General features: G+C 56.3%; 2 protein-coding genes across 2 annotated transcripts; both read left to right on the forward strand.

Annotated features, from left to right (window-relative positions):
* The first annotated feature begins 5,744 nt into the window (after window positions 1-5,744).
* PKDREJ (polycystin family receptor for egg jelly) lies at window positions 5,745-12,497 on the forward strand. Its single transcript, XM_090275305.1, has one exon. The coding sequence runs from the start codon at window positions 5,745-5,747 to the stop codon at window positions 12,495-12,497; it is 6,753 nt and encodes a 2,250-aa protein (XP_090131431.1).
* Window positions 12,498-14,255: 1,758 nt separating this feature from the next.
* Window positions 14,256-19,055, forward strand: CDPF1 (cysteine rich DPF motif domain containing 1). Its single transcript, XM_090275306.1, has 4 exons — window positions 14,256-14,331; window positions 17,094-17,206; window positions 18,050-18,161; window positions 18,658-19,055. The coding sequence occupies exons 2-4, from the start codon at window positions 17,094-17,096 to the stop codon at window positions 18,802-18,804; spliced, it is 372 nt and encodes a 123-aa protein (XP_090131432.1). The 5' UTR covers window positions 14,256-14,331; the 3' UTR covers window positions 18,805-19,055.
* The last annotated feature ends 2,037 nt before the right edge of the window (window positions 19,056-21,092 follow it).

Here is a 21,092-nt window from a genome sequence, read left to right on the forward strand (position 1 = left end):
TTTTGGCATTAATTTTGATTTTCACCAATATTGCATTAAAAATATTACTTGTCCTATGTAAGAGATGAAATTATAAGACTCTTAGAAGACAGTTTAGGAGTAAATCGTGATGTTGGATCGGACAATCGTTTCTTAGATACAACACCAAAGGACAAGCGACAAAAAAAAAAACGAGAAAAATTGGATTTCATCAAAACTAAAACCTTTTCTGCAGCAAGGGGCATTATCAAGAAAGTGAATAAACAAACTACGTAATAGGAAACATATTGGCAAATCCTGTATTGCATAAGAGTCTGGTACCCAGAATACATAAAGATGTCTTCCAGCTCAACCGCAAATGACTGAGCAAAGGGTATGATGAGACCTTCTCCAGAGAAAACGCCCAGATGGCCAACAAACTCTGGAAAGATGCTCAAGGTCCTTAGTCATAGGGGAGATGCAAGTCACAACCACAATAAAATGCCACCACCAACCCCAGCCCCCAGTAGGAGGCTGGGATTTAAAAAGAGAAAAGAAAATACAGTATCGCAGTTCACTGTATCACGGGATTTTTTTAAATGTTATATTTATTTATCACAGGTTTTTCACTCTTATTGTGGGATTTTGTGGAACTGTATATGTATGTTGTTAAAGTGACGTAGGTTTAAGAGTGTAGAATATGTTTAAGAACATAAGTAGTGTTTATAAAAGTGTGGAAAAGTTAATAAGGGAGTGGGGACGGTTTACAAGTGTGTGGGAAGGGTTTATAAAGCCTTAAAATATATATAAACACTAAAATCAGTGTAAGGGTCCTACTGCGCAGATCTTCACCTGTCGCGGGGCGGGGGGTCTAGAACGGAGTACCCACAATAAATGAGGGAATGCTGTATTGGGTTGGCCAAAAAGCCCGTTTAATTTTTCTGTAAAATAAAAGACACGTTTTTCATTTTCACCAATAAGTTCATTGATTTGGATACTTTGAGCATGTCAGCTGTCGCCCACTATTGGCCTCTAGTGGGCAGAGGCCAGGGCTGCTGCTAACCATCTTCCAGTGCATAAGACAGCCCCACAGCAAGGACTTATTTGGCCAGAATGTCCATAGGACCAAGAAACTCCGCAAACCACTCTGACACGTCCGGCCAGCCCCAGTAGCTTCTCCGTACACGGCACGAATTCTTTTTTGCCTTTCAGTTGCATTTTTAACTTTCTTGAAATAATAAAGCAGAATACACTGAAAATCTTGTGTATCTTCTTCCATCTTCAATAGTAACGTGACGGCACAAAAACTTACCTACCTTGATAAGGCTTCTTAAATGCACGCTGACGTGACCGTGGTCTCCACACAATCTAACAAAATTGTGTCAAATGAAGTTAAAGACAACTAAGCGCTACTGGAGCCATTGTACGGAAAAACACTAAGTCCACTTTCTGGCTGACCCAGTGCCACACTGGCGAGGACACGCAGAGAACGGAAACCTTTCACGTGCCCGGTGGGAACGGGAGGTGGGGCAGTAGGACCCCGTGAGGATATTAAGAACCAATTAGCTGGGTGGGTGCTGCGGGTCCCTCCTGGAAGGCCCCCCGGAGGCCAACTGTATTGGGATTGATCTTTTTCTGCAGCTGGGATGTGGGCACATGGGTGTTCTTGATGATGCTTTTTGTCTTGTACATCTAAGATATTTCACAAGCATGCCCTTCCACTGCTCCCCCTGCTGTTCCAATTCCCTGCCCCACCTTGTCGGCAAACCTTGCCTGAAGAGTTGTATGAGGTTGTCCCCATCACACACGCCACTGACACTGACCTTGCGCAGGCCACTGAAGACCTCTCTGTTCCCCAACCCAGCGGCCACTCCCCCACATCCTCCTCCTTGACCTCGGCTGCATCTGGCACAGTTGGCTATGCTGTTTCTTTTTTCTTTTTCTAAAAAGAGGAGAAAGGAGGAAGAAAGAGAGGGAGAGAAACATCAATGTGAGAGGGAAACATCGATCGGCTGCCTCTTGCACACTCCAACCCGGGACCTGGCCTGCAACCCAGGCCTGTGTCCTGACTGGGAATCGAACCGGCGTCCTTTTGCTTTGTGGGAAGACGCTCGACCCACTGAACACTGGTCAGGGCTGGCTCCACCCTTCATGAAAGCCCTCTTCCTGTGTCTCCTGGGACCCTACCCCCACTGGGTCTACCTGCCACCCTGCCATGCCCTCCCCTCTCCTCCTCGGCCTGGTCTTTCATTACTGGAGGACTCTGGGGTCTGTCCACGTCCCCATCTGGGCCTCCTCCCTACATGACCTCTGACGACCCCACCTTCCCATCATCTTAGCCCAGGCTGTAAAACCAAAGACCATTCACTGGGGGCTTAGAGAGCTGAGGTTGGAGGCCAGCCTGGGCTGGTTCTCGGGGAGGGCCTCTTCCCGGTGCCTTCTCCTGCCAGCCTCACCAGGCTTTCCCTGAGTGTGTGCTCAGAGAAAAGAGAGCGAGCTCTCCCTTCACCTCCTTACAAGGCCATGAACCCCATTACGGGGGCTCCTTCCTCATGACCTCATCCCAAAGGCCCCCTCCTCCTAACACCGCCACCTCGGGGATTAGGGCTTTCCCACGGGACTTTGTCAGGGGGACACAGACATTCAGTCCATAAGCCCCTAATACCAGACTGAGATCAGGTGTCCCCCAGGAGACTGCTGAGGTCTGCCTGTGTTTGACCTTCAAAGCAGCAACCTTCCGAGGCCCATCCTCACGCAGGCCCTTCCCAGGCCACTCCAGTTGGGATCTAACAGGCTCCACAGATAGAACCAGGAGTGAGCCTTGTCTGTCCCTTTTCACTCACTCCGAGCACCAAGGGCTGGCACCCCGGTGTGCCCCCTGGGCAGTGGCCGCGGTCCCCACACTTAGGAGGGCCCTGTGCTTGGTTGAAAGCTCTGCTTCTACTACCTTGAAATTACTAACCAAATTTGAACAAGCCCCCCACCCCAGCCCCTGTGTTTCCCAGGGCCCTGAAAATCACAGAGCCAATCCTGCTGCAAGGCCTCCAACCCACGACTGAACGCCATCTCTTCTGAGCTCCCCACCGGGCCACCGTCCCAAAGCCTTACCAAGTCAAGCTCAGTGCGCGTCCCCAGCTGTTCTCTCAGCTGCCAGGCTGGTCCCTTCAATTACCATGGACCCCATGGAACGGGCCTCCGTGCTTCCATCCCTGCCCACCTACCATCTCTCTCCCACACAGCAGACTGAAGCTTCTGGAATAGAAACCAGGTCTGCCCCACTGGAGATGAGGCTCCAGTATGTGACCATGGCCTACAAGACCCCGCGCTCTGGCATTTGATCATCTCCCCACCGACACTTCCTCCCCTCCCCCACCCCTCCCCTCACCCCAGCCCTGCTCCTAACCCCCCTCTCATTCTCGCCCCCATGCCTCTGCACCTACAGTTTCCTCTGCTAGGAACGCTACCCCTAGCTCTCCGTGAAGCTTGTTCCCTTGTTTCATGCAGATCTGCTGGCTCAATGGCACCTCCTCCAAGAAGCCTTCCCTGACTGCCGCATCTCATCCTCAACCCTCGTCCCTTAGACTGCCTTAGTTTTCTTCACACTACTCATCCCACTGAGATCGCACATGTCCTGGTTATTTTTGTTGCCTCGCGCTCCCCCTACCCCCGTCACGGAAGCTCCATGAGAACTGGGGCCAGAGCTGATGCCTAGAAACATGCCTGGCACATAAGAGATACTTGAGAAATATACGTGGAATGATTGAGGCTAAAGGAATTAATGAGGAACGGAAGAAAAACATCAGAAGGGGTAAGAAAACAAATAATAAAGCGGAAGACCTAAATCTAACCATTTCAATAATTACATCAAATGTTGATGGTTTAACTATTTCAATTAAAAAGTAGAGTTAGACCGAGTGGATTTTAAAAACCTTCTTAAATATCACCTACAAAGAACACTTTAAGCCCTTTCTGATCTGCCCATCCATGGCGGAACTGCCACAAAGATGCAGGTTTTCGTGAAAACCCTTATGGGGAAGACTGTCGCTCTCAAGGCTGAACCCTCAGATACAACAGAAAACATCAAAGCCAAGATCCAGGATCAGGAAGGAAAGGCAAGACCGACCTTTGCCGGCAAGCAGCTGGAAGATGGGCGTGCTTGTCTGGCTACGATGTTCAGAAGGGGGCCGCTGCCCACCCTGCATGGGGGGCGCCCCTTGGGGGAACGGGGGCTGGCATCTCCAAGGCCAGCCGCTTGGACAGACACTGTGGCAAATGCTGTCTGCCATGCAGCTTCAACAAACCGGAAGACAAGTCATTGTATACAGGTTCATAAATGACATGGACTAACATTAAAAAAAAAAAAAAAACTTTTAAAATAAGAAGACATAAATAACTTGCAAGTAAATTAATGAAAAAAGACATGTCATATAAACAGTAAGCATAAGAGGGCTAGTGGGGCTATTTTACACCCGCCCCACCCCCGCAGTTTCACTCAGACATAATTGACATAAAATATGACCACTTTAATATCAGGTAAGAGAGACTTCAAAACAAAGATTGTTACCAGACATAGAGACATTTCGTAATGATAAAAGGGGCAACCCATGAGGAAGGCATCATCACAAATGCATGCGCTCCTAATAAGTAGGGCCCCAGAATACAGGAGGCCAAAACGGACAGCATTAAAACACGACATAGATAATCCCACAGTCGCAACAGGAAAGCGCAACCCTCTCAGCACCTGACAGAACAACTAGGCAAAACTCCACAAGACAGAGGTCTAAGCCACACTACAAACACCTCGATCTGGCTGGCATATGTGAAACACCCCATCCCACAACAATAGAATACAACTAAAAAATATATTTTGTTTATTTTTAGAGAGAGGGGAAGGGAGGGAGAAAGAGAGGGAGAGAAACATCCATGTGTGGTTGCCTCTCATGCACCCCCATCTGGGCACCTGGCCCACAACCCAGGCCTGTGCCCTGACAGGGAATCGAACCAGCGACCCTTTGGTTCTCAGGCCGACTCTCAATCCACTGAGCCACACTAGCCAGGGCTCGCATACAATTTTTAAGTGCATGTGTAACATACACCAAGACAGACCACACCGTGGACTTTCAGGTAAGTCTCCATGAATTTAAAGAGATAAAAAATCATACAGTATATGTTCTCTGACCACATCAGGATTTAATTAGAAGTCAATAACCCTAAGTTTCACAGAAACTCCAAATTTCTGAGAATTGAACACCACACTTTTAATTCATGGATCAAAACCCAAACGGGAAATTAAAACTACTTTTCACTGAATGACAAAATACAGCACACCTGGGCGACACAGTTCAGCCGCGCTTGGCAGGAAACTTGGAGCGTTAAATACTTCTATTAGAAAAGAGGAAAGATTAAAAAATCATTGACTCGGGGCTTCCCGTTAAGAAAGCAGAAAAAGCAAAGCAAAGCAGGAAACCGGAAGTCAGCCCTCCAGGGAGCTCACAGTCCCCCTCGATGCCGCGGCAGTGGGATTCCTGTCAAGGGGTTTGTCTGCCCAGTGCATCGGGAAGCTGGGCCGCGTGCATCCCACAAGCGCGACATGATCCGAGGCCTAAGGGCTGGGAATGGGCTGGGGCGCGCGAAGCCTGCGGCCCACGCGTTGCTCCAGGGACCCTAGCATCCACCAGCCACCCCGTGACCCCGCTGGCCCGTGACCTCCGCGGCCCGCGCCCTGGGCCGTTGAGCCACCCCACGACCTCGGCTGCGCCTCCGGCTCCTCCGCCCCGGCAGGTACCATGTGGCCCGGGCGCACGATTCTCCTGCTGCTGGGCCTGCACCTGGGCTTCGGCCGCCTCCTTCCGCCCCAGGCTCCTCGCCGGGCCTGGGCCATCGTCCCTGCCCCCTCCCGAGCGGCGCCTGCCGTGGCCCACCGCTCCCCACCCGAGGCTGAGCCCCGCCTCCCGGAGGCAGCCACGCTGCGCTCAGTTGGGGGCGCCCCCGGCCTCGGGCTGCGACCACGCGGGGCCCTGGGCGGTGGTGTCGTCCTGAGCGGTGGCCGCGGCCTCCGCGTCTCCCACGGCCCCTCGCAGCGGGCGCCGCGGCCCTGCCTGCACGTGCGCGTCCTGCTGCGCGCGCCCCGCGCCCGCCGCGCGGCCCCCGCGCACCTGGGCCTGCACCTGCCGGCGCCCGACGGCCCGCTCTCCCTGCGGTGGCGCGCCCCCTGGCGGCGCTCGCTCGGGCCTCTGGCGTGGACCGTCCACCCGGGGCCGGCCCGCCGCACGGATGCCCCCTCCGCCTCGGGCGTGTCCCCCAGCTCCATTCCACCCGGGGGCCCTCACCCCTACGCGGGCTTCGTGGCCCAGACCAAGTGCCCTACAGAAGCTGTCAACTCGGGCAATTCCCAAGCCGTGGACCCTGCAGTGTCCTGCAAGTCATCGGGACAGATCGTTTGCTTTATCAGCGAGGCATCGATCAACAAGAGGAAGGACGGCCTTCCTGTGGTGTTCACCAGGAACATGGACATCGCCCTCAATGCCACCGTGCGTTACTACTGCCCATTCGCAACGCACACTGAGATGCGCTGGAGCGTCTTTTCTGTGCCCTCGCTTTCTCCGGTGCCCGACCTGTCTGACCCTCTGCCGGTCCCTGAGCTCCAGTCGAGGGAGGCAACGGCCATGCACATCCCCAAGGGCACTCTCCCTTTGGGGATGTATGTGTTCCGTTTCTCGCTGGACCTGTTCACACACGGGACCACGGTAAGGCAGGCAGATCTGACCTACGCCTCTGTTGTTAGAAGTCCCCTCCAGGCGGTTCTTCTTGGGGAGTCCAACGTGACAGTGAACTTCACAGATGAGCTGGTCCTGAATGGATCCACGTCCTCCGATCCGGACGCAGACGACCCTCTAGAGGGACTGCAGTTTCTTTGGTACTGCACTACAAATCGAAGCAACTACGATGGGGATCAAATAGAAGTGATAAGCAAGGACATCTGTCTCCCAGAGCAGGCTGATCTCAGGTGGCCGTGGGCCTCCAGCACTGTCCTGAGACTTCTGCCAGAGACACTGCAAGGAGGTCAACTGTATTTTTTCAGAATGGTGATACAGAAGAGCAGCAGAACAGCATTTTCTGATAAAAGAGTCCATGTGCTCCAAGGACCCACGCCTACAGCCCATATTTCGTGTACTGAAAACTGTGATACGGCTTTGGTCATATCCGATCGATTTTCTTTGTTTCTAAATTGCACCAACTGTGCCATAAGCCGTGATGTTTACAAGTGGTCGATTCTGACACCGTCCGGGGATGAGCTGGTATTTGACTGGATGAGGCAAACTTCAACAGGCAGAAATAGCAATTACTTGTCTGTAAAAGCTTTTGCCTTTAGGGACTTTTTTGAAACTAAGTTTTGGATTTCTTTAGATCTTGCAGCTTGGAGTGGAGTGTCCTTGGTCCTCAGGTACCCCTTTATTATTAACCATGTCCCTGAAACCGGAGCATGCAAAATTAATCCAGCTAGTGGAATTGCATTTGATACTAAGTTTGTTGTCCAGTGTAATAATTTTAAGGACCAGAATATCCCTCTTACATACAAAATGATAGTGTCTGATCTGCATGGTTTTGGTGAAATCAGTTCTTTAAAAGAGAACACCTTGGGGACCATCCTGTATATGGGCAATGAACCCATCTCACCCCCGTCCTTTCTCCCTGTCGGTGTGCTGGACAACCATTACGCCACGAAGATCTTTGTCCAGGTATATGACTCTCTGGGAGCTTTTTCTCAGGTGACTTTGTACGCCACTGTACAAGCTCCTACTGACAAAGATTCACCAAAGACCATGATGCACAAATTACTCAACTACAGCATGGGACAAAATTCAGTGATATCTACTTTGCTTCAAAAGCGGGATTTTCTGCCCGCAGGTTACTCAATGTACATAGTAGCCTCTGTTCTGAACAGCATGAAAACCGAATCAGCTCTGCAAGAGGACAAAACCAGGCTCCGTGAACACCTCGTCAATGTATCCTTCGCTCTCCCTGTGAGCACACTGGCGGAAATCAGCCAGGGAGTCATGGTCGTGGCTAAATTATCCCAGAAAACATCTGAGTTCACTCGAGTCGCTCAGAAACTTGCCACAGTGAGGGTCTGGCAAGCAACTCAAGCCCTACAGGAATATCAACAGAAAGATAAAGACTTTCCCTCTGAACAGATAGAAATCGTGGGCACTGGAATATTAACAGGCTTGTCCAATATCCTTAAAATGACTGCTCATCACGAAGTTTTTGACCATCCTTTTTACGTAATACAGTCTCTGGCAGACACAATATTGGCTGGCAAAGTGCCAGGCAACGAAACCACGGCAATGAGGACCTCGAGCTTTAACGTGTACGTCAGGAAAATGGAAAAGTGGGTTGTCACCAAGGTCTTAGGTGATGAGAAACACCATCGAAACTGGTTTCATCTGACACTCAACGCGAGCAGCGTGCCTAGTGTGTCTGCGAAGGCTCCCCTTTCCATGACGTTCTGTGAGTTTGCAGATGACCCCTTTCCTTGGCTGAGGGACCGGGAAAGCATTCTGGCAGATGTGGTTGGCTTCAGAATGACAGGAGCCACAGACGGCGGAGATGTTCTCGAGATCACGCCTGATGCACTGGACGTGTACCTGGGCAGAAGAGACTTGAGCTCCGCCACCTTTAACCTCACGGTGGGACCTGACCACGAGCCAGATGAGGCTGACGAGTCCTTGAGGAAGACGACAGGGGCCTTCCGCTTCAAAGTGGGCAGCAGAGCAGGGCAGGAGCTGCTGGTTCACATCGTGACGGAAGTGACGGTGCTGTTCACCATGTCGGTGTACGCCGGCGGTCAGATCACCCCTGCCGCTTTGGCCGCCACCTTCCTGGTGCCCCATGACGTCCCTCCAGTTGCCCACCCGAGTGGCCCGTTTGACCCGGCCTGCACCGTTAAGGTGGCCCGTGTGGTGTGCCTCCCGCCGTCCTTGCTGCAGGTCATAGCTCAGCGGAGCCACTCATCTGCGGGCTCCATAGTCGTGGTCCTGCGGGCACCTCAGTTTGTCAGGAAGCCCAGCGACAAGCTCGTGAGAATTTCACTCTTCGCCGTTCACTGCCTGGACATGCATGGGGTCCAGAAGGACTGGAGGGAAGGTGCCTGTGTTCTCGGAGACGAGACCTCCGGGGACAGGGTGCACTGTGTCTGCAGGAGCGTGAGGAGGGCCCGGCGGCGGGGTGCGGGCGAGCTGGCCGGCACCCCCCTGCGCGTCCGCTACTTCACGGCCAACGTCATCGTGGTCCCCAACCCTGTAGACCTGCGGCTCGAGGTCATCAGGGACGTTGGCCAAAACCCCGTGACTGTCTTCACTGTCCTTTTTATTATGATCCTGTACATAGTCCTAGCCTTCTGGGCCTTGCACAGAGACGAGACCGACCAATTTCTTCGGGACCACGCGATAGTTCTACCTGACAATGACCCCTATGATAACGTGTGCTACCTAGTCACTATTTTTACAGGAAGCCGCTGTGGGTCTGGGACCAGGGCCAACGTCTTTGTCCAGCTCAGCGGCACGGAAGGCACCAGCGAGGTGCATTGTTTAAGCCACCCTCATTGGAAAACTCTCTACCGGGGAAGCGTCAACACTTTCCTCCTGACGACGACAAGTGACTTGGGGGACCTCCAGTCCATGCGTCTGTGGCACAACAATGAGGGCAGAGCCCCCAGCTGGTACTTAAGTCGAATCAAAGTGGAGAACCTGTTCACCAGACACATCTGGCTGCTCATGTGTCGGAAGTGGCTTTCTACCGACACCTCTTTGGACAGAACATTCTATGTCACCGATCCCGATCAGCCTCTGAATAGAGGGGACTTCCTCCTTATAGATGTGACTCATAAGCTGGGGGAGAATCACATGTGGTTCTCTGTGTTTGCTGGTGTCGTCAGCAAAGGCTTCAGCCGGCTCCAGAGGCTGTCCTGCTGCCTGGCAATGCTGCTCTCCTCCCTACTGTGCAACATTATGTTCTTCAATCTAAACAGAGAGGCGGAAGCAGGGCCCAAAGGGGGCCGCTACCTGCGATCGATGATAATAGGGCTGGAGAGCGCCGTGGTCACCCTCCCCGTGCAGCTTGCGATCACCAGTTTGTTCACGTATTCCCAGAGGCCACCTCAGGTGGCCCTAGACGCGGTGGCTCCTCGGGAGCCTCCCGAGGTGGGAGCAGAAGGTGTGCACTGGGAGGAGCGTTTGGAAAGGTGGCATGCTCAGGAAACCACGGAGAACCCCCCCACGGGGAGAACTCCTGGGTTCGAGAAGCCGTCTGCCAAGAAGACCTCAGAAGTAGGGCACTGGCCTAAGACAGCAGAAAGCAAGGACTCACGCGCCCCCAGAGTAAATACAAATGTCAATTACAACAATGTGCTTGACAGCCCGGGGGCTTCTCCTGCACAGCCGCCTTCCCCGGAGCCCCCTCCACCCCTCCCCACCAAGCCCAGGACCGTGCTGCCGCCGAGGTGTGCGTGTGCAGCGTGGTGCTTGGTCCTCACCACTTCCGGGGTCTCCTCGTTCTTCATCGTGTTTTATGGACTGACTTACGGCTACGAGAAGTCCATAGAATGGCTCTTTGCCTCGTTCTGTTCGTTCTGCCAGTCCATTTTTGTGGTGCAGCCATTTAAGATTATATTATTGACGAGCGTGAGATCGAGCAGGTTCAAGTATTGTAAAAACCTTCCGTGGGTCACCAACTACTGCTACACCGAGATCCCGCTGCAGGACATGAGGTTGTACCCGGAAGAAATGCAGGTGCGACACCACCATGTCACCCGCCTCCGAGGCACCAGGATGTACCAGCCCCTCGCAGAAGACGAAATCAGAATATTCAAAAGGAAGCAGAGCCTCCAGAGGCGCACTCTGCTGTACCTGACTCACAGTCTAACCCACTTGATCTTCCTGGCCCTTCTGCTGAGCCTGGTCGTCCTCCTCCACCACACCGACCGCTTCCACTATAACCGGTTCATTCACAATCAGTTCTCTAAGGATCTGGCCACAGTGACCAAGCTGGACGACATCTACTGGTGGCTCAGCAGCGTGCTGTTGCCTCTGTTACACAACGACCTCAATCCAACGTTTCTTCCTAACAGCGCCTCTAAAATCCTTGGCCTTCCACTGCTGAGGCAGGTGAGGGCAACACCTGGTAAAAAAGCCTGTCCGCCTGCCCAACACGCCGTGCCAAACAGCATCCAAGGAGAAATTCACTGTCGTCCCCAATACGGCACCGATCCAGAAGACACAAAAAACTATGCCAGCTTTTGGAAGAAGGTTGACAAGCAGATGCCAGACAAGAACACCCAAGGGTTTACCTATAAGCCTCCAGAGAAGAGGTGGGCGTATTACTCCTATGGACTCCTACATACCTATGGGTCGGGGGGGTATGCTTTCTACTTTTTTCCAGACCAGCAGCGGTTTAATTCCACGCTGAGGCTCCAGGGCCTCCAGAGCAGCAGCTGGCTGGATGAGAAGACGTGGGCTGTGATTCTGGACCTGACCACGTTCAATCCGGACGCCGGCCTGTTCTGCACCGCCTCCGTGGTGTTTGAGGTCTCCCAGTTAGGAGTTGTGAACACCAGCGTATCCGTGCACTCCTTCTCCCTGGAAGATTTCAACAGAAAAGCGTCAGCAGAGATCTACATGTACATGGCCATCCTCGTGTTCTTCTTCGCCTGTGTGGTGCTCGAGGGCTCCATCATCCTGCTGGAGGGGGCCTCCTATGTGACACGGGCGTACAATTGGCTCAGCTTCGCTCTCAAGTGCACCTTCGCCGTGTTGATTGTGCTGTTTTTCAGGAAATACTTCTTGGCCACTGGCCTCATTCAGTTCTACTCATCGCACTCGGTGGATTTCATTCCCTTCCATGCAGTTTCTCAGGTGGATCACGCCCTGGGGATCATTTTGGGGTTCCTGATGTTTCTAACCATTTTGAAGACCCTCAGATATTCCAGAGTCTTCTATGACGTGCGTCTGGCTCAGCGGGCCATCCACACCACCCTGCCCAGCATCTGCCGCGTGGCGCTCCTGCTGTTCCTGTGTTTCTTTGTGTACGTGGCTTTTGGCTGCCTGGTGTTCGGTCAGCATGAATGGAACTACAGTCACGTGACCCACGCCACCCAGACAGTGTTCTCCTATTGCATTTCAGCCTTTCAGAACACAGACTTTTCCAGTAACAGGGTCCTCGGGGCCCTGTTTCTCTCCTCGTTTATACTGGTGGTGAGCTGCATACTGACCACCTTGTTTCAGGTTGAGATCCTGTATGCCCACAAGGAAATGAGGCAGCCCGTGTATGAGGAACCATCATGCCACGCCGAAGCAATGGCCTACTTGTGTGGCAAACTCAGGACGGTGTTTGGCTTCCGGTCCTCCCAACCCAAGGCCCGAGACGAACCCACGGTCTTTACGGACATGCTCTATGGAGAGCCAGAGAAGCACAGCCGCCGCTACCTTGGGCTGAAGAGCAGAAACATTAATGAGAGGAAGATGGTGTATCTCATGGTGTGACCGTGACAGTTTCAAGAGCTGCTGACAAGGGTCTCCCAGCAAATGTTCAGTTTCGTGGCTCCTTCATGCTGTCTGCCCATGCCCTGCACCACGCACACCCCTACATTTGCAAGTGTTCCCACTCCAGGCCTCCACTCCTGGGAAAATGAAAAGAGGGCGTGTTCGGCAGGCGACAGGCTGCGTGTCCTGGAATGAACCCTCTTTTCGGGGCGTTAGGTGTCCTTGGAGCCTGCAGCAGTTTAGAGGGCTAGAGACCCAGGTTTGGGGGAGGGAGCTCAAGATTCCCTAACACGCCCCGCTGGGGGTTCTTTTCATAGACCAGACCTTCTCTGACGCTCCTCCCCTCCACCAGCCTCCCTGCCCCCCCCACCCCGCCCCCACATTCCAGCGGGGCCAGGGCCGGGGCGGTCAGAAGTCTGAAGCTTTCCATCTACTCCCTGAGGCTCCCTCAAGTTAAAGATGTAAAATGTAGTAATATTTTCTGGCCACGAGACAAAGTTTTTGTGAGACAACACGGTTCTGTGTGGGGGTTCACTCTGAAAGACCGTGCCCGCGCTCGGGCTGGGGCCCAGGAATATACACATCCAGCATTGGACTTTCGGTTGCTCACGGGCTGGTGGGTTGTTACTGAATAATAAAGAAACGCGGTTTATTGTTTCAGGGAAACACGGGCTGGCCGCCGTTTCATCTTCCCGCGGCAGCCCGTTCGTTGGTGTAGATGCTCCCGAGGAGCGGGCAGTGAGCTGTGAGCGGGGCGTCCGCACGGGGCTCCTGCGGGGCCGGAATCAGCAGGACGAGGTCAGCCCGGCGACCGACCACTGTCCACGCCGAGGGGGCCCTGTGATCTTAGCAGGCACACACCTTCGATGTCGTCCGCTCTAGGAGTTCAGATAAACATATGACTGTACGTACCCGCCGTTATAGTATCATAGCGGTGTCTTCGCGGCCCTAAAAGTCCCCGTGCTCCGGATCGGTCCGAAGATACCGCCATGGCAAGCACAGCCGAGGGCCTGTGTTTCTGGTGACAAAATCACAGCGCTTGCTTCGGGGCGCGGGGCAGAGACCGCTCTTGCCCAGGCCTGGGAGTGGCGCGCCCCCAGCCTGACTGCGGCACTCGGTCTAACCCGGATTTCTCAGCTCCCCAGAGGGGACAGGCGGGGGTGGGGTGGGGGGCCGCTCGCAGCAGGGACACCGCGGGTACAGGGGAGAGCCAGTCCGGGCCAGCGGGGAGGAGCTGGGGCAGCACCAGGGCAGCAAGGCCTGACAGCTTGAAGGATGCCGGGCCCGGGCCAGGACGCGCACCGCGGGCCACCTGGAGGTCCGGAGAGGCAGGCTGAGATGTCGCAGGTGCGCACGGCCGGCCGTCATGGGGACGGACAGGGGGACGGGGCTCGCGCAGAGCCCGGCCTCTCTGCTGCCTCCCGGGGCACAGGGGCCCGCAGGCCACCCTAAAAGGGGACAGGAAGCGCGCGCTAAGACGAGGACATTCCAGCCCGCGCGGCCTGCACTCGGCAGAGGCGGCGGAAAACACAGAAAGAAGCCGGCCAAGTGGGCGCGTCCTCTGGCTGGGGCAGCGTCGGGCACTGCCCGCCCGGGCGCCGCGGGAGCAGGGGGACGCAGGGCGCCGGGAGACGCAGGGCGCCGGGAGACGCAGGGCAGTCGGAAGTCAAGCTCGCGCGCCTTTCCGCGCCGCGCATGCGCCCGCTGTAATAGGGCGGGGCGGGGCCGCGCACGCGCCGTGGGCTGTCAGGAGGCGGGGCCGGGCCCGGCCGGGCAGCACCGCGCACGCGCTGTGGGCGGGAGCCGCGCGGGATACCGGCCGCGGTGGGCGGAGGTGAGTGCGGCTGCGGGGCGGCGTGGGGGGCGTGCCCGCTCGGCCGGTCGCGGCGTCTCGGTGGAGGTCCGCGGGATGCCGAGGACCGGGGGTCGGAGCCGCCGCCCGCGGCGCTGGGCCCGGGACGGAGGACTCGGGCAAGGGCACCGGGCGATGGCGAGCTGCGGAGCCTGCGGGACTCTGAGCTCCCGAGGCCGGGCCTCGACGTGCGGGGCCCCCCGGACGCCGAGAGGGGCGTTTCAGGAAACCTCGAGGAAGAGCCGGGGGTGAAGGTTAGGGAGGGACAGCAGCAGGGGCGAGACTGCCGTCCGAGGGCCCGGATCGCGACGGCCCAGCGGGGAAGGAATGAGCTCGGTGGGCGGTCCGTAGGAACAACCCGCACGAGACACAGCAAGTGAAGGCAACAAAAACGAAATAAGCCGGAGCAGAGGTGCCGGGGCCGGGCGCCTGGCGAACCGCCTGGGACGTGTGCGCTTGGGAACCCGGCAGAAGCGGCGGGAGAAGGGCCGGGGTGATGGTGGTCAGGACTGTCCCCGGAATCAGGAAAGTGAGCGAAACGCAGGCGCGGACTGCGCGGAGGAGCGCGAGCAGGACGCGAACCTGTGAAAGGAAACCCCGCAGGTCTGCGACTCAAACGGGAATGCCGAAGGGGCCGCGCAGGCCGCCGGAGCTGGGGGGCCTTCGGGGCGGAGGGGCGGCGGGAACGGGCGGCGGGCCGGGGCGCAGACGGGACCGCCGGAGCCTGCGCGTCGGGCAGTGACGGGGCCGCGGGCCCCCGCTTTGCAGAGGCCTCGGCTGTCAAGGAAGGGGGTTTATTCTGTAATCAGCTGGGGGACTCGAAGCACCGCTCCGAGCCTTGGGTTCTGTAAAATGCTCTCGAATTCTGGCAAGCTTTTCGTGCCCCCGTTGCAGTGATAAGGCGGCCGTTCTGGTTTCCGTTCCTGCGGGAAGTTGCGTGCGTTGGCTTCCGAACGGGAGACCGGCCTTGCGTTCCTGGAATCGCGTCCCCGCAGGCACGCATGGCTGCATCCGGCGCGCTACCGCTTTGCTGAAGACTCGTATCTCGGTCCCTGGAGGACACTGGACAGCCGTCTTCCTGTGCTTGCCGCGGCCGCGTAGGGGGGCAGCGGGTCCTGGCCGTGTTCGCGCCCATGTAATACTGTCCTCATAAGTCACCAGGGAGCGCTGCTTTCTCTACGTTCGGAAACAGTGTCTGTATGTTGGTACTGTCGGGTCGGCCAAATTTTTCATAAAAGGGCTTTAGTGGCGCTTAGGGGTCTTTCACTTCATTCGGAACAGTTTTGTTAAATTGTATTGCGAAGAAAAAAACTTAACAAAATGGGTGGATTTTTGTGTAGCCATTTTAATATTGAAGACGGAAAAAATAATGCAACGTTTTTGGCATATTATGCTTCATTATTTCAAGAAAGGTAAAAACAGAACTGAAATGCAAAAAAAAAGAAAGATTTGTACAGAGTATGCAGAAGGTGCTGTGACTGACGGAAGGTGTCCAAAATGGTTTGCGCAGTTTCATGCTGGAGATTCCTCGCTGGATGATGCTCCGCAGTCGGGCGGACCAGCTGAGGTCGATAGCGATCAACTCTGGACAGTAACTGAGGGCAATCAGTGTCACACCACACAGGAGACAGCTGACGTACTCAAAATACCCAAATCAGTAAAGTTGTTGGTGAAAATGAAAAACATGTCCTTTATTTTATGGAAAAAACTAAATAGACTTCTTTTGACCAACCCAGTATTTCTTCAGTGCTTAACAATTTGTGGTTAAGCCACCTAGTCCTGATTTTGGGGGTGGTTTTATTTTGTTTTTTAGGAAAACTTTAAATTATGAAGCCAATGTTCTCAATAGCTATAGAGCTACTCATGTTTTCTGTTTCTTTTTCAGTCACATCTGATAATTGGTGGGTTTTTTGTTTTGTTTTGTTTTCTCCAAGAAATCTGTCCATTTCAGCTAAACTGTCAGATTTACTTGGTAAAAAGGTGTTCATAATATCCCCTCCTTTTCCCTGCAATGTCTGTGGCCTAAGTGATGGCCCCTCTTTGGTTCCTGACAATGGTAGTTGGCATCTTTGTGTTTTCCTTGATCAGTCTAGTTAGAGGTTATCAGCTTCATTGATGTTTTGAAATGACCACCCTTGGCTTTATTGATTTGTTTTCGTCATTTTCTATTTCTTTGATTTCCACCCTTTAGTATTTTCTCTTTCTATTTATGCTAGAGTTTAATCTGCTTTTTTCTAGGTTTCTAACGTAGGAATGTTGATGAGTGACTTTAGATGTGCTTTTGCAATTTAAATATTTAAAGCAGTGGCTTTCCCCGCAGGCCCTGCCCGAGCTGCATTCTCTGGGCCTTGCTATGCGGTATTTTAGTTCTCACTCAGTTCTGATGTCCTGCATTTTCCCTCCTGGTTTCTTCTTTGAACTGTGGTTTATTTAGTATATTGTTCGATTTCCAAGTATTTGGAGATTTTTCAGGACCTTCGTGTTGCTGGGTGTGACTAATGGTTTTGGGGTTTCAGTCCTTTACCCTTTCAGTCTCATTTGAGGGCACAGCATACAATGTCTCGGGGTGAAAGTCTCATACACACTTGAAAACAGCTGTGACCTTGAGAAGGTCATGGACTTACTCTGAACTTGGGGTTCCTTGTCTGACAGGGGCACCTTTCGTCTTCTAGGTCAGAGCATGTGGCGGGATGCGGGTAGTTTTGGGCTCTGAAGGAAACATGCCCTGCGTCTTGGTCTTGCAGATGGCGCGCGGGACAGAGCACCGCCCCTCGGGTGTGTTTGAGTGCCAGCTCTGTTCCTTGGCAGCTCCGTACACGTACGTGGGGCAGAAGCCACCCAACACACAGTCTGTCATGTGAGTATCCGTGCCCAGTGGCTCGGGAGTCCCCGCACGCAGAGCTGGTGGCCTGAGTCTGACACATGGCTTGGATGCCTCGGCGTGACCTGAGGAGGCAGGAGGCAAGGCTCGGGGGCCACCCGGCTCTTCTAGACCCTGCAAGCCCTCTCCTGCCCTCTCAGCCCAGAGCCCAGCACTGTGCGCGCCAGGGAGATGGCTGTGGTCAGGCTCGGCGGCTCGGCAGCTGGAGCGAGAGCAGCCAGGGAGGCCCCCCCCGCCCCCCACCGGCCTGGGCCCGCGCCCCTGCCCGTGCTCAGCCTCGCAGCTTGCACACTGGTGGGAGCGAGTCCTCAGGACCCCCTCCTAGGATCTGCCCACAGAAGGCCTGCCGTGGAGCCTTGGGTCCCAGGACTTGATTGTTGACCTTCAATCTGTCCTTCATCAAACGCTGTGTCACGGGGATGTTGACCAATACGTCACTCACATAGGGCAAGTGGCAGGGGGCAAGGCTTCTTCCTTCTGGCTGGGATCCTCTCCTGACCAGGAACTGGGGGTGTCATCTTAGGACCCTGGGGGTCCCCTCCTTCCCGGTGTGCAGTGTGAGGCCAGCAGCGCGCACGGGTGTGTAAGCACGGGGTTCTCCCTGTGGACGCAGGCAGTTTGAGGACAGCGTCACCGCGGCAGGGCTGAGGGCTGAGGGCGCGGGCTGCAGCGGCCCCTCGGCCGGCCCAGAAGTGGTGGTGCCCCCGCCCCCGGGGCTGCTTCAGAGCCCAGAGCAGGGGGCCAGCCCTGCCCCCGCCACACCCCGGGGGGCCTCCAGGAGCAGAGGCTCCAACACTGGCCTCACTCACTGTCCCCCAGCCTCTTGGAAGAGAGCTACGTCACGAAGGACCCCTTCACCCCCGACAAGGACAGATTCCTGGTCCTTGGCTCCAAGTGCAGTGTCTGTGGCCGGCTGGTGTGTGTGGGCCCGGTGGGTGAGCCACAGGCAATGGGGTCCCGCTGCCCACACCTCCCGCTGCCCGCAGGTCCCGCTGCCCACACCTCCCGCTGCCCGCACCTCCCGCTGCCAGCACGTCCCGCTGCCCGCACCTCCCGCTGCCCGCAGGTCCCGCTGCCCGCAGGTCCCGCTGCCCGCACCTCCCGCTGCCCGCAGGTCCCGCTGCCCACACCTCCCGCTGCCCGCACCTCCCGCTGCCCACACCTCCCGCTGCCCGCAGGTCACGCTGCCCGCACCTCCCTCTGCCCGCACCTCCCGCTGCCCACACCTCCCGCTGCCCGCAGGTCCCGCTGCCCGCACCTCCCGCTGCCCGCAGGTCCCGCTGCCCACACCTCCCGCTGCCCGCACGTCCCGCTGCCCACACCTCCCGCTGCCCGCAGGTCACGCTGCCCGCACCTCCCGCTGCCCGCAGGTCCCCAGCCCCGCCTGCGGTGAAGCCCCAGTACTCAGCCGTCCCCTCCTGTTGCAGGAATGCAGCCTGTTCTACTCCAAGCGGTTCTGCCTCCCTTGTGTGCAGGAGCACATCCATGCCTTCCCCCAGGAAATTCGGCAGGACTTGGAGAAAAGGAAAGTTCCATCCAAGAGGCCTGCCAGCCAGCCCCACGCTCAGACCTGAGCGCAGCCTCTGCGGCCCGGGGCGGGGCGGGCTGAGCTTGGAGCCGCCATGCTGGCCCTGACCCTGGGCACCCGGAGCAGCGGCTGGAGCGCCAGGGAGATGCAGTCCCGCCTGCAGCAGCGACAGGGCCGGGAGCCGCGCCGAGGAGGCACCCTGCGAACACAGCCCCGCGCGCTCGGGCTCCGCTGGGTGCTGGGCACAGGGCAGGAGCCCAGGGAGCCAAGGACCTGCAGGGCCACCCCGGGGCTGTCGCGCTCACATGTGGCTGGGCCTGGAGCCCGTGCGCCCTTCGTGTGATGGGTCAGATCCAGGAGTTGTCTCCACGTGCCACGCCGCTCTGCTGGGACCTGTGGACCCATGACGCAGGTGCGGAGGCCTGCTATCTCGGAGCTGTCGCAGTGTGGGGAGACCCGTGGTCACCCCAGTGCTCTGGACTACGTGGTGGTGGGGAGGCTGCGTGTTGGTGCTTCCAGCCCCTTCTGTTCCCTCCGGCTTGGTTCCGGCTCCAGGCCCAGCTCCATCCAAGACGGGGATGCTTCCTGCCCTCCCACCCGCGCCTCCGAGCCATTCTGTTGCTTGTCTGCCCCTCTGCACAGCGAGCTCAGCCACCTGCAGATGTCCCATGCCCCCTCCCCTCCCCAGGGCTCAGCAATGGCTGCGCTCCGGCTGTGAGCTGCCTTCTGTCCGCCGCTGCTTAGAGGGAGGGCATGGCCCTGAACCATCGCATAGGCGCTGCGGGGGCCTCCCCACCCGTGGCCCGAGCGCTAGACGGTGCGGGACAGGAGGGTGAATAAAGAGCTGCCGCTGGCCCCTCCGTGTGCTGGGTGTTATTCTCACAGCCCCACGCTTCCAGAGCCCCCCCCAGCCTCGTGGTTCTGAAGGCAGGTGTGTGTCCGCTCCGGGCCACGCGCGCCCCGGCGTGCTCTGTGCTCTGAAGGACACAGCGGGGCTCTGTAACAGGGACCCCGGCGGGGGGCAGGGCAGACGGGAGCACTGCTGGGGGCTGGCTTCGCCCCCAGTGGCTCTTGGAGCATCACGCACACTCACCAAAGCCGTTTCAAAAACAGTTTATTTTTAAAACCATTAAGGCAGAATGGTACCCTGAAATTAACTCTTTACATTCATCAGTCTCACAGTAGGACATTCCAGATATAGAAGTTCCCATAAATTCAGGATATAAATCAATATATGCGATCGGTTCACTTTCCTGATGGGAAAATGCGTAAGAGCCAAGATTTAAAACCTCGCTCTCTGGTAGCTGTCTGTAGTTGTGGGGACTGAGACTGGGTGCTGTGACCAGGGAGTGTCCACGTGCCGTTTGCTGTTCCCCCACACACACCCCGTCCGGGCCCTGGACCCACCCAGACACAGAGGCTGCCGAGAACCATCTGCTTTGGAAGGCCTCCCGTTTAGTGTAAAAACAAGGGGGCTGTCCGCCCCACATGCTCTGAGAGGATAAGGCACCCAGGAATAGTGACAGTGAACACCCGCCAGGACACCGAGCTCAGGCCTTGCTTTGGGAGTCGGCACAGCCCCAGCGGGCCCCGGGGGCGGGCCAGACCCACGCGACAGGGAACAGCCCCGATCTGGAGAACGGTGGGTGGGAGACTCGCGGGGTCTGTGGCTCCTGAAGGGCTCTGCCTCGGGCGGGGCTGCCTGGAGGCTGCCCTCGAAGCGGCCCGCGCGGTCCTTCAGAACTTCCCAGGCGGCAGAGGTCTTTGGCGCCAGCCCACAGGCACGCACCGCCGGGAAGGCGGCCCTGCCGGCGGACACGGGACCGGCAGGCCTGCTGTGCTGCTTGCACGTGACGGGAGCGAGGGGACCGGTGGGCCTGGAAGTCAGCTCTGTGGCGCCGGAGACGCGAAGCCCTCGGCAGCGCGTGCGTGCAGGTGTCGCGGTGGTGGCACTTCGGCGTCCTGTCCCAGCGGGTCCGAGGGCCGGGCCGCTGAGTGTGTGTCAGTTAACACTGATTTCAGAAACCCCAGATGGCTGTTACCAGATACATGATTTTAAGTTAGTAAATCATTTATATTAGGATTTTAAAAAATTCAAATCACAGTATTTAAGATACAGCTATTGACATGGTTCTTTTCAGCGAACAGTGTGGGAAAGTGCTGCACTCACGGAAGCGGGCCCTGGGCGCTGGTCATCCTGGTGAGGCGCGCGTTTTAGGCCTGAACAGCGGACTAGATTGTGCTTTTGGAAGGAGAAGGCATTTCCCCAAAGTGAACGATTTTACCTTGAAAAGACGGTCAGTCACTTGTCTTCAAGGCCTGTCCTCTCTGCCC

Source organism: Furipterus horrens, unplaced genomic scaffold (genome assembly GCF_987537825.1).
Source record: "Furipterus horrens unplaced genomic scaffold, mFurHor1.1.pri manual_scaffold_4, whole genome shotgun sequence".
Taxonomy (NCBI): Eukaryota; Metazoa; Chordata; class Mammalia; order Chiroptera; family Furipteridae; genus Furipterus; species Furipterus horrens.

Excerpts from the sequence above, each read along its gene's own strand:
- PKDREJ (XM_090275305.1), top strand. The coding sequence starts at position 5,745 with ATGTGGCCCGGGCGCACGATTCTCCTGCTGCTGGGCCTGCACCTGGGC.
- CDPF1 (XM_090275306.1), top strand. The coding sequence starts at position 17,094 with ATGGCGCGCGGGACAGAGCACCGCCCCTCGGGTGTGTTTGAGTGCCAG. Across the intron at positions 17,207-18,049 it reads CCCAACACACAGTCTGTCAT|CCTCTTGGAAGAGAGCTACG; the intron begins GTGAGTATCCGT and ends ACTGTCCCCCAG. Across the intron at positions 18,162-18,657 it reads GGCTGGTGTGTGTGGGCCCG|GAATGCAGCCTGTTCTACTC; the intron begins GTGGGTGAGCCA and ends CTCCTGTTGCAG.